Source organism: Garra rufa, chromosome 19 (genome assembly GCF_049309525.1).
Source record: "Garra rufa chromosome 19, GarRuf1.0, whole genome shotgun sequence".
NCBI classification, from domain to species: Eukaryota; Metazoa; Chordata; class Actinopteri; order Cypriniformes; family Cyprinidae; genus Garra; species Garra rufa.
The window spans coordinates 29,329,719-29,344,384 of NC_133379.1; the positions used below are offsets into that span (position 1 = coordinate 29,329,719).

General features: G+C 35.5%; 2 protein-coding genes across 3 annotated transcripts; both read left to right on the top strand.

The window, feature by feature from the left end:
• The first annotated feature begins 4,492 nt into the window (after nt 1–4,492).
• LOC141292368 (progonadoliberin IIA) lies at nt 4,493–6,170 on the top strand. Its single transcript, XM_073824381.1, has 4 exons — nt 4,493–4,622; nt 4,863–5,002; nt 5,799–5,882; nt 6,006–6,170. The coding sequence occupies exons 2-4, from the start codon at nt 4,865–4,867 to the stop codon at nt 6,042–6,044; spliced, it is 261 nt and encodes an 86-aa protein (XP_073680482.1). The 5' UTR covers nt 4,493–4,622; nt 4,863–4,864; the 3' UTR covers nt 6,045–6,170.
• A 3,059-nt stretch (nt 6,171–9,229) lies between these two features.
• On the top strand, nt 9,230–14,355 carry LOC141292652 (beta-1,3-galactosyl-O-glycosyl-glycoprotein beta-1,6-N-acetylglucosaminyltransferase 4-like). 2 transcript variants are annotated; one of them, XM_073824686.1, is made up of 3 exons: nt 9,230–9,360; nt 10,588–10,672; nt 10,771–14,355. In XM_073824686.1, the coding sequence occupies exon 3, from the start codon at nt 10,772–10,774 to the stop codon at nt 12,020–12,022; it is 1,251 nt and encodes a 416-aa protein (XP_073680787.1). In that variant the 5' UTR covers nt 9,230–9,360; nt 10,588–10,672; nt 10,771; the 3' UTR covers nt 12,023–14,355. The 2 variants fall into 2 exon arrangements, with proteins under 2 accessions (XP_073680787.1, XP_073680788.1); XM_073824687.1 differs by lacking the exon at nt 9,230–9,360 and adding an exon at nt 9,843–10,112.
• Nucleotides 14,356–14,666: the final 311 nt, after the last annotated feature.

The following is a 14,666-nucleotide window of genomic DNA, read 5'->3' on the forward strand; positions in this document are numbered from 1 at the left end:
GTTAAGACTGGAGAAATTCAGTGCAGCAGATTCTTCACTTTTTCTTTTGTGTTTTGTCCCCTTTTTGAATCCCATGTAGTTTCATTCCATGCTTTTTTCCCCAAACATCTTTTCAAGATCGCTCTAAAAGCACCTTCTCTATTTGCGATTGTAAGTGATGTTTACTTTCCCGGATGTCGGATAATTGGCCTTAAAACTGTGCTTGACAAAAAGGTTTCATAAGGTACAGGCAGTTACTTTTCTTTCATTCGAAGTATAGTTATCTCGCCAGTCCGTTTGCTTGCAAGGTACTGGTGCAAACTTGATCCAGAAAGTTCTAGTAGAAATGACACATGATCATCCAATCATCTGTTCCTGCCCATGTAAAGGACTTCAGCCGATGTGCCGAAGTCAACGAGCCCTTTCCAGCTCCACTGAGCCAGATCGATATGTAACGCTTTCAGCCCTTAGTGGTGAGTACTTTTGACTTCTCAAAGCAAAAAAAGAAAAGGTAGATGGTATAAATAAGGACATTTTAAGTGGTGAAAACATCTAAAGCTTATTGTCAGTGGTAAGCGAATGTTTCATGTAGGTCAAGCCCTCATTCCATACTGCCTTGTGTTAGGAAATGTAAGTTTTATGAACTGTATGTAAACTCAATAGGTGTCGTTTAAAATCGCTCACCCATCTGTCATTCCATGTTAACAGGGTTCTCGATGGAAACTGTTTTTATATATATTATTTCAAATCCACGATGTTCCGAATGATGAATTACGGATTACAGCTTCATCTTAAAATATTCCATGAAATGCTGTCGGATTTGCTTGAATATTGTGTGAGTCGACTCTTGTGATTTGCTTAAAGTCACACTAACCCTTTCCACGTGAGACACTGTGCCAATAGCAGCCTCTCAGGGGCAGGATCCTTCTTCAGAGGTGGGAAAGTGCCTCATTACGTTCCTGTAGCTTCAAGCATATTCCCGCCTGCTCTTTTGTAGCCCATGTTCTCCAAGTCAATGGGATGTTGTGGCCTGTATGGCGTATGATAATCTATAACGGAACCCAAATGGTTACTGGTTGGTTGCTCTTCTTTTTTTGGTGTGTTTTTAAGCTGTTTTTTTTTTTTTTTTTGCTCACATACCATATAAAAGCATACTGGAGGAAGCACCAGACTTCAGGTCAAGACCCTCAAAACCCAAGCTCTTAATGTACGGAGAGCAGTCTAGTTCTTCTGGTCAGGAAGGAAAGCCACATGTCTGGAGGCTCACTTCATTCTTCTGTTGAATGTCGAAAGGACAAAGACTGAAAAGTAAAGACTCTGCTCTCCAAAAAACCCTAAATTGTTTCTAAATTTCAGACCATCTTGTTTTCTGCTCTATAAATCCAAAAAATGTTCCCCTTTCTGATTTTTCTTCTGTTTATGCACCCTTCTGTACATAATGTAAGGTTATTTATATTTCATTCCTATCTGTTGCCTTGCTTATATTTTATTTTCATCCTTCTCTCGCTTTTTTTAATACTTGTATATTAAACTGTACTGGGACCATTTTGAAATGTATTAGATTTTTTTTCTGTTTTTAATTCGGTATTATTGTCTTAAAATCTTATTTTTTAATTTACATCTGTTTTTTGTTTTTTCTAGTGTTTTGTTATTCAAATTTGAGTATATATGTATATATAATTATATATATGATGCAAATTATATATAATTATATAATGCCAAACGGCCTTTCTAAACAAGATACTGTTCAAACCTAATAAAAGTGCTTAAGATTTTATCTATGGTTATTTACTTGTTACAGTTGAAGTCAAAAGTTTACATACACCTTGCAGAATCTGCAAAGTGTTAAGTATTTTACCATAATTAGAGGGATCATACAAAATGCATGTTATTTTTTTTTATTTAGTACTGACCTGAACAAGATATTTGACATAAAAGATGTTTACATATAGTCCACAAGAGAAAATTTTGGTTAAATTTATAAAAATTACCCTGTTCAAAAGTTTACATACACTTGATTCTCAATTTTTTTTAATGATGGTTGTTTAATGAGTCCCATGTTTGTCCTGAATGATTTAATTGCCCGCTGTTCTTCAGAAAAATCCTTCAGGTCCCACAGATTCTTTAGTTTTTCAGCATTTTTGTGTATCTGAACCCTTTCCAACAATGACTGTATGATTTTGAGATCCATCTTTTCACACTGAGGACAACTTAGGGTCTCATATGCAACTATTGCAGTAGGTTCAAACACTCACTTATGCTTCAGAAGGAAAAACTATGCATTAAGAGTAAGCGTAAACCTTTGAATGGAAATGAGGATATGTACATTTTACATATTTTGCCTAAATATATATTTTTTCATTTAATACTGCCCTTCAGAAGCTACAGAAGATACTTACATGTTCCCCAGAAGACAAAATAAGTTACATTTACCCCGATTTTCAAATTCGAAAAGTTTTCACCCCCCGGCTTTTAATGCATTGCTTTTTATCAGCATACCCGAATGATTTCTGAAGGATTATGTGACACTAAAGACTGAAAATTCATTACAGTAATAAATTACATTTTAAAATATATTAAAACAGTAAACAGTAATTTTAAACTGTAATGATGTTTTACAATATTACTATTTTGACTGCATTTTAAACAAATGCAAATTTAGTAAGACTTCTGTCTTGGTAAGACATTCAGGGAGAGACTCGCGTCACAATGTGTCACCTTGTCTCCCATCCTTCCTGGCCCTTTAGACCCGGTGTCAGACCTGAGATGTGGATGGATTATCGCCGGAGACCCCTGTGCGTGTTTAAACACCATTTGACAGGAACTCAATCAGAACTTGAAACTCTGCGATGAGTCAGTCGTACGTCGTCCGTCACATTCTCTGCTCCGATCACCCCGAGGGAGAACTTCTTTGTAATTAAGACCACAGTCAGGCTGGAGTGTTTGCACAGTGCTTTCCTCTCTGGGGCAGCGTGCATTTTGTGTGGGTCAGGGGGTCACAAACAACAAATGTGAGGTCACGCTGGCCACTTTTTACAGCTTAGAGGAAATGAGCTAGACATTTGCTTTTTTAATAAAACATGCTCATCAAGAATAGGAGATATTGGGGTCACTGGAGTTGACATGTTTGCAAAAAAAAAAGAAAAATTACAGAATTATATACATGTTCAATAAATATCGACAATGATCCAATTTAGATGTAGAAAAATGTATTATTCCTTGAAAATACAAATAGATATACATTATTTTAGTATTTACAGCAGTTCTTTCTGGTCCTCGAATCTGATTGAATGAGAGGAGTGTGATATGCTAGTGATATCAGAACCGTTTCACAGTTTGTATCACTCTCACAGCGAGCGTCATGGGAGATGCCCAAATCCATTATAATTTTATAAATAATACTGTTTTTGTGTCACGACATGTAGGTTTTTGGTTGAGAATGTACTTGTTTACACTTTAAATATGTGGTTTGTTAATAAAAATAACGCAAATTTGAGAATTTGCTTCAATGTTTTCTGAGATGTGAGCTCAAGCTGCCGTTCAGCACTCATGAACCTGCCTATATCAGCCTCACCTCGGCCAGATCTTCTGTAATTTACAGCTGGCTCTAATGTTTCTATAGTGGTTAAACATGATATGTGACCCTGGACCACAAAACCAGTCTTAAGTCGCTGGGGTATATTTGTAGCAATAGCCAAAAATACATTGCATGGGTCAAAATTTTAGATTTTTCTTTTATGCCAAAAATCATTAGGAAATTAAGTAAAGATCATGTTCCATGAAGATTTTTTGTAAAATTCCTACTGTAAATATATCAAAATGTAATTTTTGATTTGTAAAATGCATTGTTAAGAACCTAATTTGGACAACTTTAAAGGTGATTTTCTCAGCATTTTGATTTTTTTGCACCCTCAGATTCCTGATTTTCAAATAGATGTATCTCGGTCAAATATTGTTCTATCATAACAAACTATGCATCAATAGAAAGCTTATTTATTGAGCTTTCATATGATGTATAAATCTCAGTTTTGTAAAATTTTACCTTATGACTGGTTTTGTGGTCCAGGGTCACATATATAAATAGCTTTTTGTAAAATAAATAAATAATATCACATATTTGGTGCTTATTTTCATCTCTTTTTTTAATTAGCACTTCGGCACATGTTTGTCCATTGTTTTGAAGCTGAAAATCCGAATAGCGTCAAATTTACGCACATGTGACGTAGTTGCCAAATGTGTCTGGGTGTAACCTGTGATGTGTACATCTACATGTTTTTTTGGAAAAAAGGACATTATCTCGTGGGGGTCAACAGTGTTTGGAGATGATAATTGGAATTGAGCACATCTTCTACATGCTCTGCTCCCAGTGGAACCGCAATGACCAGGCGAAGTGTTTGAGAACTGGGGAGGTCAGTGTGTGCGTGTGTATTTAGGCAGGGAGGGGAGATCTGGTGTGAGACATAAATTGTGAGGAAGAGGAGGAGGAAGATTTCAGAGAATGAGTGGCAGACGTATCACAGAAGCTCACTGAACCATTCACTTGAGGGAAAGGAGACCATATCAGGATTAACGAGAGCAAGACTTCACAGTAGAGGAACTACTTCAGAAGATCCTTCGAGAAAAGACGTGCCAGTTGATACAAGGTAAAAATAAAGCTTTGATTTGTTTAGTTTTGTATCGATAATTCTGAGATAACTCTTTAAACTTCATGGTGTCCATTGTGCTTGATTGTCTCCTAAACGTCATCGCCATCATGCTTTTCAGTCAGACATCTGTCCTGAAATCGTTAGGCTGGTAAACCTAAGACCTGACTGACTTTTAGACGTGTCAATGTACCTACTTGCTCTTTGTTTGTCTTATCAGTCTTTGTCCTGTTCCCTCAGTTATGGTGCACATCTGCAGGCTGTTTGTGGTGATGGGGATGTTGCTGTGTCTAAGTGCCCACTTTGCCAGCTCTCAGCACTGGTCTCATGGCTGGTACCCTGGAGGAAAGAGAGAAATAGACGTTTACGATACCTCAGAGGTGTGTGAATATTAGCTACTAAAAAAAATAAGTCTGTCAGAAAGAACAATACTCCCAGTGAAGAACTGTCTTTTTGCAATGTGATGCACAATGGATTTAAGAAAAAAGAAACAACAGCATTTATTTGAAGTAAAAAGTGTATGCAACATTATAAATGTATTTATGGTCGCTTAGGTTATGCTGTTTAAATTTGACCCTTGACAACAAAACCAGTCGTAAGTAGCACGGGTAACGTTATATTTGTAGCAATAGATTAGCCAACAATACATTGTATGGGTCAAAATGATCAATTTTTCTTTTAGGCCAAAAATCATATGGACATTAAATAAAAATCATGTTCCAATAAGATATTTTGTAAATTTCCTATCGTAAATATATCAAAACTTATTTTTTGATTAGTAATATGCATTGCTAAGACCTTCATTTGGACAACTTTAAAGGCGATTATCAATATTTAGTTTTTTTTAGCACCCTCAGATTCCAGATTTTCAAACAGTCGTAGCCTATCTCGGCCAATATATTGTCCTATCCTAACAAACCATACATCAATGGCAAGCTTATTTATTCAGCTTTCAGTATGTATAAACCTCAATTTAAAAAAAAAACCTTATAACTGGTTTGTGGTCCAGGGTCACAAATGTGAATTGCTTTATTTTAGCGTCGTGTTTCGTTTATTATTGTGTTTGCGTATAAGCACCGTACTGTCTTTACGTGTTTATTAGCATTTGTTTACGAAAAGGTCTATTTTTATGTGCTTCAAGCCATCATGTTACTTTCTATTTTACTTTAAAATCAGGTTTCAGAGGAAATTAAACTTTGTGAGGCAGGAAAATGCAGTTACCTGAGACCGCAGGGGAGAAACATTCTGAAGACAATACTGGTGAGTACAGGTGTTGTTTTGGCTCGATTTTCCCGTCAGTCGTTACATAAGCTAGTCATGACGATATATTGTGAATATTTCTCTGAAACTTGACTTACTTAACTAACTTAATGGCTTCAACAGCTGGATGCCATCATACGGGATTTCCAGAAGAGAAAGTGACACCAAGATGACGCAACAACAGCCTGTGTCCAAAGAAACATCCTTTCCAGCAAACACATTAGGCCTGCATATCCTTCCAAATTATATCTATTTTTGTTATTCTGTGATTTTTTTTTTTTAAATGTTCTGGATTTTGTTCTGTTCTCATACTCATTGTGACTGTACTGCCAACACTATGTAACCATTTGCAGCAGTTCATACAATAAAGGCTTTATTTTAGTATTTTGTTTTAATTGTTCAGTGTCTTTTTTAATTAGTTATAGGTATATTCATTCGTTTCGCATAAGACAAGGGAGAAACTGTTTCTAAACTACGTTTACACATTAAAAATTAAACTTTTTGTTCGATTCGGCCGTATTTTTATTTAGCCACGAGATGGCGCAAATGTATATGCTTATCAAAATTCATTAAGCCCAGGAGGAAAGTTAATTGTATTGTAACAGTATTGTAAAAACTAAAGAGTGCAAGACATACGTTTTTAACGCTGAAGCAAATGTGAACTTGGACCACAAAACCAGTCGGGTCACTTTGAAACCGAGAATAAATAAGCTTTCCATCGATGTATGGTTTGTTAGATAGGACAATATTTGCCTGATACACAACTATTTGAAAATCTGGAATTTGTGGGTGCAAAGAAATCATAATATCGAGAAAATCGCCTTTAAAGTTGTCCAAATTAAGTTCTTGGCAATGCATATTACTAATCAAAAATGTAGTTTTAATGTATTTATGGTAGGAGATTTACAAAATATTTTCATGGAACATGATCTTAATATCCTAATAATTTTTGGCGTAAAAGAAAAATCGATAATGTTGACCCATGCAATGTATTTTTGGTTATTGCTACAAATATAGCCTATACAGTGCCTTGCAAAAGTATTCATACCCCTTCATTTTTGTTGCAGCATTATGTTAAACTGCTTTAAATTAGTTTTTCCCCACATCAATTCACACTCCATACACCATAATAAAAATTTTACAAATTTATTAAAAATAAAACACTGAAATAAGTACATTGCATAAGTATTCATACCCTTAACTCAGTACATAGTTGAAGCACCTTTACAGCCTCAGCCTTAATTCTCAAATGACCCTGGTACTGAGGATGTTGCTATTAGGAGATCAAGGATGTCGTGTAATGGTTTGGAGGAAAAAATATCCACTAATCCAGACAAGTTCCTCTCAGAGAAAGAGACGGCTGAGACCTCAGTCAATTCCTCAAGTTATTCTGAGCGTGAAAGCACAATGAAGCTGTTATTCGCCATCATGTTCTCTCTCTCTCTCTCTTGAGCACACATACACACAGTAATTTGTGACGGCCTACAGGGCCCACATTCACATAGAATATAATGTATGTTCTCTTCTAATCTAGAAAACAGCACTGAACACAACTTGGACAAAGGCATATTAAGTTTACATAAATGTTTTTGTCTGTTTAGGCGGTTCTCCAATCAATGATTCAAGCAACTGATGACATTCCCTAAAGGAATAAAGATCATGCAGCACAAGACAAAATGTGCATATTTTCTTATTCATCTAATAACTGTACAATCAGTCATTATTTTTGTAATACAAGTGTAACTCTGTATGACAGAATGAAAAATGAAATAAGCAGGAATTAGTCACTTTAGACGTGGCAAGCACTCAGCTTTCATTTCTGCTGGCTGCAGGCACAGACCTTGAAAAATGAAAGAGCGTTTTGTTCACTGCTGGTAACTAGAATTATTATTGCAGTAACACATATGATGTTTCTATTTTTTCTTGTGTTGTATGTGTGTGTGTGTGTGTGTGTGTGTGTGTGTGTGTGTGTGTATATATATATATACATTTTTTCTCAAAAAAAATGGGTGCAGCTGTCTGTTAATGTTCGGGTGTGGCTTTCGATCACATCTGCCTCCAGCTATTTTCATTTTGCAAATTGGTGTGTCATAACATATTATATTTAGGGATTTGGGGTTTAACTATTTCACAATTAAAGATTTAATGGTTTGAAGTTTAAAAAACGTATTACTTATGGCTGTTTTTATCAGCTGTTCAGACTCTCATTCTCACTTACTGGTGAGCAAGTGATAGTGCAAAATTTCTCCAAATCTGTTCTGATGAAGAAACAAACTAATCTACATCTTGGATAGCCTGAGTGTGAGTAAATTTTTTAGCAAATTTTCATTTTTGGTTTAACTATTTCGTTAAACATCCTAAGTCATAGTATTTCTTTTTTATTTGTGACGCTGGACCTCAAAACCAGTCGTAAGTAGCATAGTAGAAATAGCCAACAAAATGATCGATTTTTGACAAAAAACATTAGAATATTAAGTAAAAATCGTGTTCCATGAAGATATTTAGTAAATTTCCTAATGTAAATTTATCAAAACTTAATTTTTGATTAGTAAGATGCATCGCTAAGTTCATTTGGATAACTTTAAAGCCGATTTTCTCAATAATTTAGATTTTGTTGGCACCCTCAGATTTTAGATTTTCAAATAGTTATATTTCAGCCAAATATTGTCCTGCATCAATGGAAAGCTTATTCAGTTTTCAGATAATGTAAAATTCTCAATTTTCAAAACTCACCCTTATGACTGGTTTTGTGGTCCAGGGTCACATTTATTTATATAAGCTTCACCTCCTGAACCATAACTCAAATTTGTATGGTTTAATTCATCCTCCAGGTTTATCAAATCCAAATACATTTACCCATAGCTACCAGAACAATCAAAACAGTCAAGCTAAAGCTGTTTAGCTAGATACTATTCTTGTGTGTAAGACTTATGTCAAACACCACATGTGGTTAATCAAGTGGAATAAGTGGGAGGGACCAAAAAGCAATGACAGAAGAACTAACCTCTCATTTATTGTTCTACATGCTATTACACCATCAAACAGATGTTGAACAGTTGTCATTTAGCTTGCGTTCTTGCTATAGCTTTTGCCAAAGAGGTGAGTTGCAAGGCCAGAGATTTTCTTCCAGCTTGCTGAAACTTGGTTATAGATCACAAACATAGTGTCTAAATGAAACTAAAATAATTGCTGATGTTTTACAGCGATAATTTTCCATAATAGCAAAGCCATTCTGAACTAAGTTCGTGGCATCGTTGGGGAATTTGTGTCTGCATTTAGCGTTGTGTTTTAAATAGATTTGGAAAGGGGAAGCCTTGTGTGAGATGTCAGCTCACCGAGTAGACTAGGTCCACTTGAATAGCTTTTTCTTGGGCTGCACTGTGTTTTTTTGGGATTTATGTCAATCCTTTCTTTCATCAGCATCAAATCTCCAGATTTATCTTCCTCGCGGATGACATCCATGTAACAGCATAACTAGGTAAGTACTGTAGTTTAGTTATATATCCATTTGTTTACACGTTTGAAACTAGAAGTACGCTAGTAATAACGTTTCATGTAAAGAAATGTGTGATTGTGACACTAAAGTCAAGTAAAAGTTTTCATACTTTTCCTCCGACTACATTTTAAGTGTGCGAATTCGATCAAATGTAGCCTATATACTGATATAGAGTTTCCGGTTTCTTTTTAATGAAGCACTTTTCCTAAAGGAGCATTGGGGTTGTCATGGGAGAACAGATCGATATTACGTCAATGATGAAATTAAAACCACATGAAACTGTTAAATTAGGCAATAGAGATAACTGAGTCACTTATGATTAGTGTGAACTTCTGATGTGGGTGTGCGAGCTGTAAAACGTTTTCTCAATAGTTATGCACGAACATTACAGAAATAATTAACCATGAACGAGAAATCTTGTCAGCATGTTCACACCCTCGTGTGGTTCCCTGCCCGTACGACTTTCGTTCTCCGAGACAAAAGGCAGGATTTTAAGGAATGACAGCCGTTCTGAGAGAAGCTTTACCTGTTTTACATACGATATGAATGAATGATGGAAGAAGGAAAGTCAGACGGGGTTTGAAGAACGACGACAGAAGTTTCATTTCCGAACGAACTATGCAACATGACCAAGCCAAATCAATCTGGATTATATACTGTCAAATTATAAAACCGGATTCGCATAAACTGCATGGATTCTCACAGACTCTGACTCAGTGGCAAAAGAATGTGTGGTAACTTACATTTTTTAATCATAAAATACTTGTTATGATAAATTAGGGCGCTAATAGTTTACAATAGTAAATTCCGATTGTTAATCTCTTGTTTTTGTTTTTAACGCATTCACTTAACTAGTGACTCAATAATAAAAGGATGTCTTGTGACTAACATTTAAAAAGACTTACATTAAGATTAAATCATAAAATACTTGTTATAAAAGCCTAAATTAGGGTTCTTGTAGTTTATAAGAATAAATTGCGATTGTTAATCTCTTGTTTTTGTTCTTAACGCATTCACTTCCTTTTGAGGAAAACAACAGTGTCTAAATATTAGTTTCAATGTTTGTGTTGAATCTGATTACACAAAAATATGCAGGTTCACTTCGTATATTTTTACACAGAACAAAACAATATTCATTATGCATTTTGGAATATTTGAAAACTTGAATATTGACCAAAGTATTAACATTTTTGTCTATTTTTTATGCAGATAGCTGACAAACTCATGTTTGTTCAGAGGATAATGTCTATGCTGCTGAAAAAGGTTCATCTTAATACCTCAAAGCATTGTGAAGGTATGGCTGCACTTTCTGTATGGCGCATTCACCATCAAATTTTTAGATACATCGCAGTTGCATGAAATACTAACATGAGCTATCATTTCTCTTTACAGAATGAAACGCTTGCGGCTCCACCTCAAACTAAGAAATGTGATATTTCTCTTTTTAGCACTGGTCCTTCTGGCATGTTGCTTCCTGATCACACTTTTAATAGTAAATGAAATAGGACTCTCTGAGAGTCCGCGGCTGACAGAGAGATATGGCATTAATTGCAAAGCAATATATGAAATGGAACCAGTGGAACTGGGCAAAACTTTAGTCATTCGCAAGGAAAAAACCTACGTAGGGCCAACCGATGAGGCTGTTGTGAATGCCACCTCTGATTGTGAGCAATTTGTGTCACAAGGTTATGCTGCGATACAAGGCTCTGAGTTTGAGCGTGAATTTCCCCTTGCTTATTCTTTAGTTGTTCACCAGGATGCGGCTCTTGTGGAGAGGATGCTAAGGGCCGTTTATATGCCGCACAACATATACTGCATACATTATGATCTGAAGTCCTCGGATGAATTTATTTCAGCAATGAAAGGTCTGGCCCGCTGCATCCCCAACGTCTTCATTGCCTCAAAACTGGAGAGGGTGCAGTACGCAGGCATCTCACGACTTAAAGCGGATCTCAATTGCCTGTCTGACCTCCTAGATTCTGAGGTCAAATGGAAGTATGTTATCAACCTGTGTGGTCAGGACTTTCCACTGAGGACAAACGCTGAGCTGGTTTCGGAACTAAAAGATCTGAAAGGCGGGAACATGGTGGAGAGCAAGTGGCCTGGAGGAAAGAATGAACGCTGGACTTATCAGCATTTACTCAAAGATAGTAATTCAGTTTACTATGAGGCTCCTGTAAGCACTTCTGAGGTGAAATCTCCACCTCCTCATGACATAGAAATGTTTGTGGGCAGCGCATACTTTACACTCTCAAGAGAATTTGTGGTTTTTGTTAACCAAAGTTCCCTAGCCAGAGATTTCCTGGCTTGGTCCGAGGATACATACTCACCTGATGAACATTTCTGGGCGACTCTGGTTCGTGTGCCTGGAGTGCCAGGGGAAGTGCCAAGATCTGATCCTGAGATCACAGAGCTAAAAAGTAAAACCCACCTGGTGAAGTGGTCATATTTAGAAGGGTATCTTTACCCACCATGCACTGGAGTCAGTATACGAGCTGTGTGTATTTATGGTGCTGCTGAGCTCAGATGGCTCCTAAACTACGGCCACTGGTTTGCTAATAAAGTGGATCCAAAAGTGGATCCTATTCTTATGGAGTGTTTAGAAGAGATACTTTCAGAAAAACAACTGAGGCCAAAACTGTAGTGTAAAGGTGTTTTAAAAAATACTGTGCTGTTTTTAAAAGGGAAATCAATATTAAGTAATTTATTTGGGGTTTCTAGTAAAAATTTTATACTTTGAAAATGCACTTTTTTTTTAAATGTATGTGATCTAGAATGAAGTTAAATCCTTTGGCAATAGTTTTAATAGTTTTTATAGCTGACATGCCAGTCTTCTAAATCTCGTAAGTGAACACTTGTTTCTATTGTTTATGAGACATGCAGTAACATAATGTGAGACAAAATGTGAATTTTATTAGAGCAAAGTGAAGAATCACAAATATATTTGCCCGGTTTATAAGAATAACGTGACTAAAAAACTATTTTTTTTATCTCTCTAAGCAAAAGTTTTGAAGGAATAGTACATTTGTACTCACCCTTAGGCCATCCAAGATGTAGATGAGCTTGATTTTTACTCTGAACAGATTTGGAAAAAAAAGAGCATTACATCACTTCAGTGGATCCACTTCAGTGAATGGGTGCCCTCCAAACAGCTGATAAAAACATCACAATAATCCACATATAATTCACATAAAGAAATGAAAAGCTAAGTGTTTTTGAGAAACAAATCCATCATTAAGGCATTTTAACTTGAAACCATTGCTTCTATTATCCATAATAACATTTCCTCCAGTGAAAAAGTTTGTCCAATGTTGTCTTCCCACATTAAAAACCACTGTTATATTTTTCTGTTATACATTTTCACTTGCTTGATTTGTGTATATTTCTCTTTTGATTCAGATGAGATTGCTTTTTTACTGGAGAAAGCAATATTTTGGATAGGGGACTTTTTATTTTAACTGAAAAGTGGAGAAATTTTAACTGGAAACAACAGTTTGAAGTTAAAAACGTCTTAATGATGGATAGATTTTGATCAGCTATTTGAATTCTTATTCTGATGGCACCCATTCACCACAGAGGATTCTTTGGTAATTTGTTCTGATGAAGCGACAAATTTTCAGCAAAAGTTAATTTTTACGTGAACATTTCCTTTTAAAAATATTCTAGAATGGCAGGGGGAAAAATCTGTATATTTTTTAAGCCTCATGTTCTTCTCAAATGAAGAAGACTTTATATTGGCTCAGAGCAATGACTCAGAGAAACGTAATAATTTACTGAGAATTAATTTACATGTGGTTGCCACTGGTCCAGATTCACAAAAGGAAACATGCAAATCAAGTAAACACAACCCCAAAAGGAGCTAGACACTATTTGCATGTTGCAGTTTCTCATCTTGCAGGCCAGTTTTGAAGGATTGTAAGAATGCAGACGACGTCCCATGATTTACTCTACTGGGGTTAGTGAGTAAGTTCCAGGTTTTGTTGAAAAACCTGTAAAACCATATGCAAACTCTTGGGAACTTGCCCCTGAGTGTGAAACGGTTTATGATGATTGTATCAGAATGTAAATACTGAAGAATTTCCTCTCGTAGAGTAAAATAATGTATTCTTTATTCTCACTTTGCTTCCTAAAATGTGTATTTTTATACATTTTATACCTAATTTTTGCACACAAAGTGAAGCGTGGGTTTACAGTTCACAAGTTTTTATTATTTTTAATCCATTTAATAATCATCTGTGGTTTATTGATGTATTAATTTAATTCCATATTTCATACTGTCTTTTTTTAATTTAATGGTAATCACTTTTCACCGTGCATTAACCATTATTACATTTTTTGTCATATGTCATGCTTTGTTTGTTACATGCAATGTGTGTTTTTGAGTAGTAACTGAAATGCAGTAGCTGTTTAGTTCTTTAGTCTGGCTTTGGAGAAAAGACATGCACTGAATAAATATATGTATTGTTTAACTGTTAAACCTGTTACACCCGTATTCTAGATCCTAATAAGACTCAAGATTAAAGAGGGAAGATATGGTGTGATTACACAGAATATTTAGAGCAATAGGATTCCAGAGTGATTCCACATTTATGACCAACATATACAAATGAACATTATTCTTCTTTTACCATGTGAGTCAACTTGTCCGTGTAGGCATTTGCTTACTTGAATGTGTACCAAAATGAAGTGCATTATCAGATGCAAAATCTTTAGCAATATCAACACAAGCAATGCAGTGCCATTTCTTATTTGTATTATTTGCAGTTAGGATTGTTTTTACCGGATGTCCAGGAACCTACATGCAACTCATTTTTGAGGTTGTGACCCACTTGTTAAACCATGCACATAAAGCACCCAGTCATGTGTAGTCTGTGTCTAAATCAAATGTATTTATTGTGTTTCAAGTTTGGGAATAGCACTTGAGACTTGCTGAGGCTTCAGTTCCTTTTTCGTACTTCTCCTTTATTGTTCTTTCTATTGCTGCTTCAGGAAAACAGTGCACAGATGGCTCATGCATTTAACCCTCTGGTAGTCTGGTTTACGGTAACATCAATGAAAGAGTTTTTCAAGAACATGAAGAGTGTAAAACAGATACACACACACACAAAGGAAACACACTTTGGTAACATTACAGTTTAATTTGTTAACATTATTTATAAGAGTGTTTATATAGCATTTATTATTGTTAGTTAATATTAAGTTTCAAATTTACTAACACGTTCAAATTTAAAGTTGTTTGTGTTAATATTAGTTAATGTAATGTGTAACGTTAATAAAGATTAATAAAT

What these genes read in the sequence shown, in the direction of transcription:
- LOC141292368 (XM_073824381.1), top strand. Translation starts at nt 4,865, where the DNA reads ATGGTGCACATCTGCAGGCTGTTTGTGGTGATGGGGATGTTGCTGTGT. An exon ending in ACGTTTACGATACCTCAGAG is followed by an intron (nt 5,003 to 5,798) that starts GTGTGTGAATAT and finishes CTTTAAAATCAG; the next exon opens with GTTTCAGAGGAAATTAAACT. An exon ending in ACATTCTGAAGACAATACTG is followed by an intron (nt 5,883 to 6,005) that starts GTGAGTACAGGT and finishes TGGCTTCAACAG; the next exon opens with CTGGATGCCATCATACGGGA.
- LOC141292652 (XM_073824686.1), top strand. Translation starts at nt 10,772, where the DNA reads ATGAAACGCTTGCGGCTCCACCTCAAACTAAGAAATGTGATATTTCTC.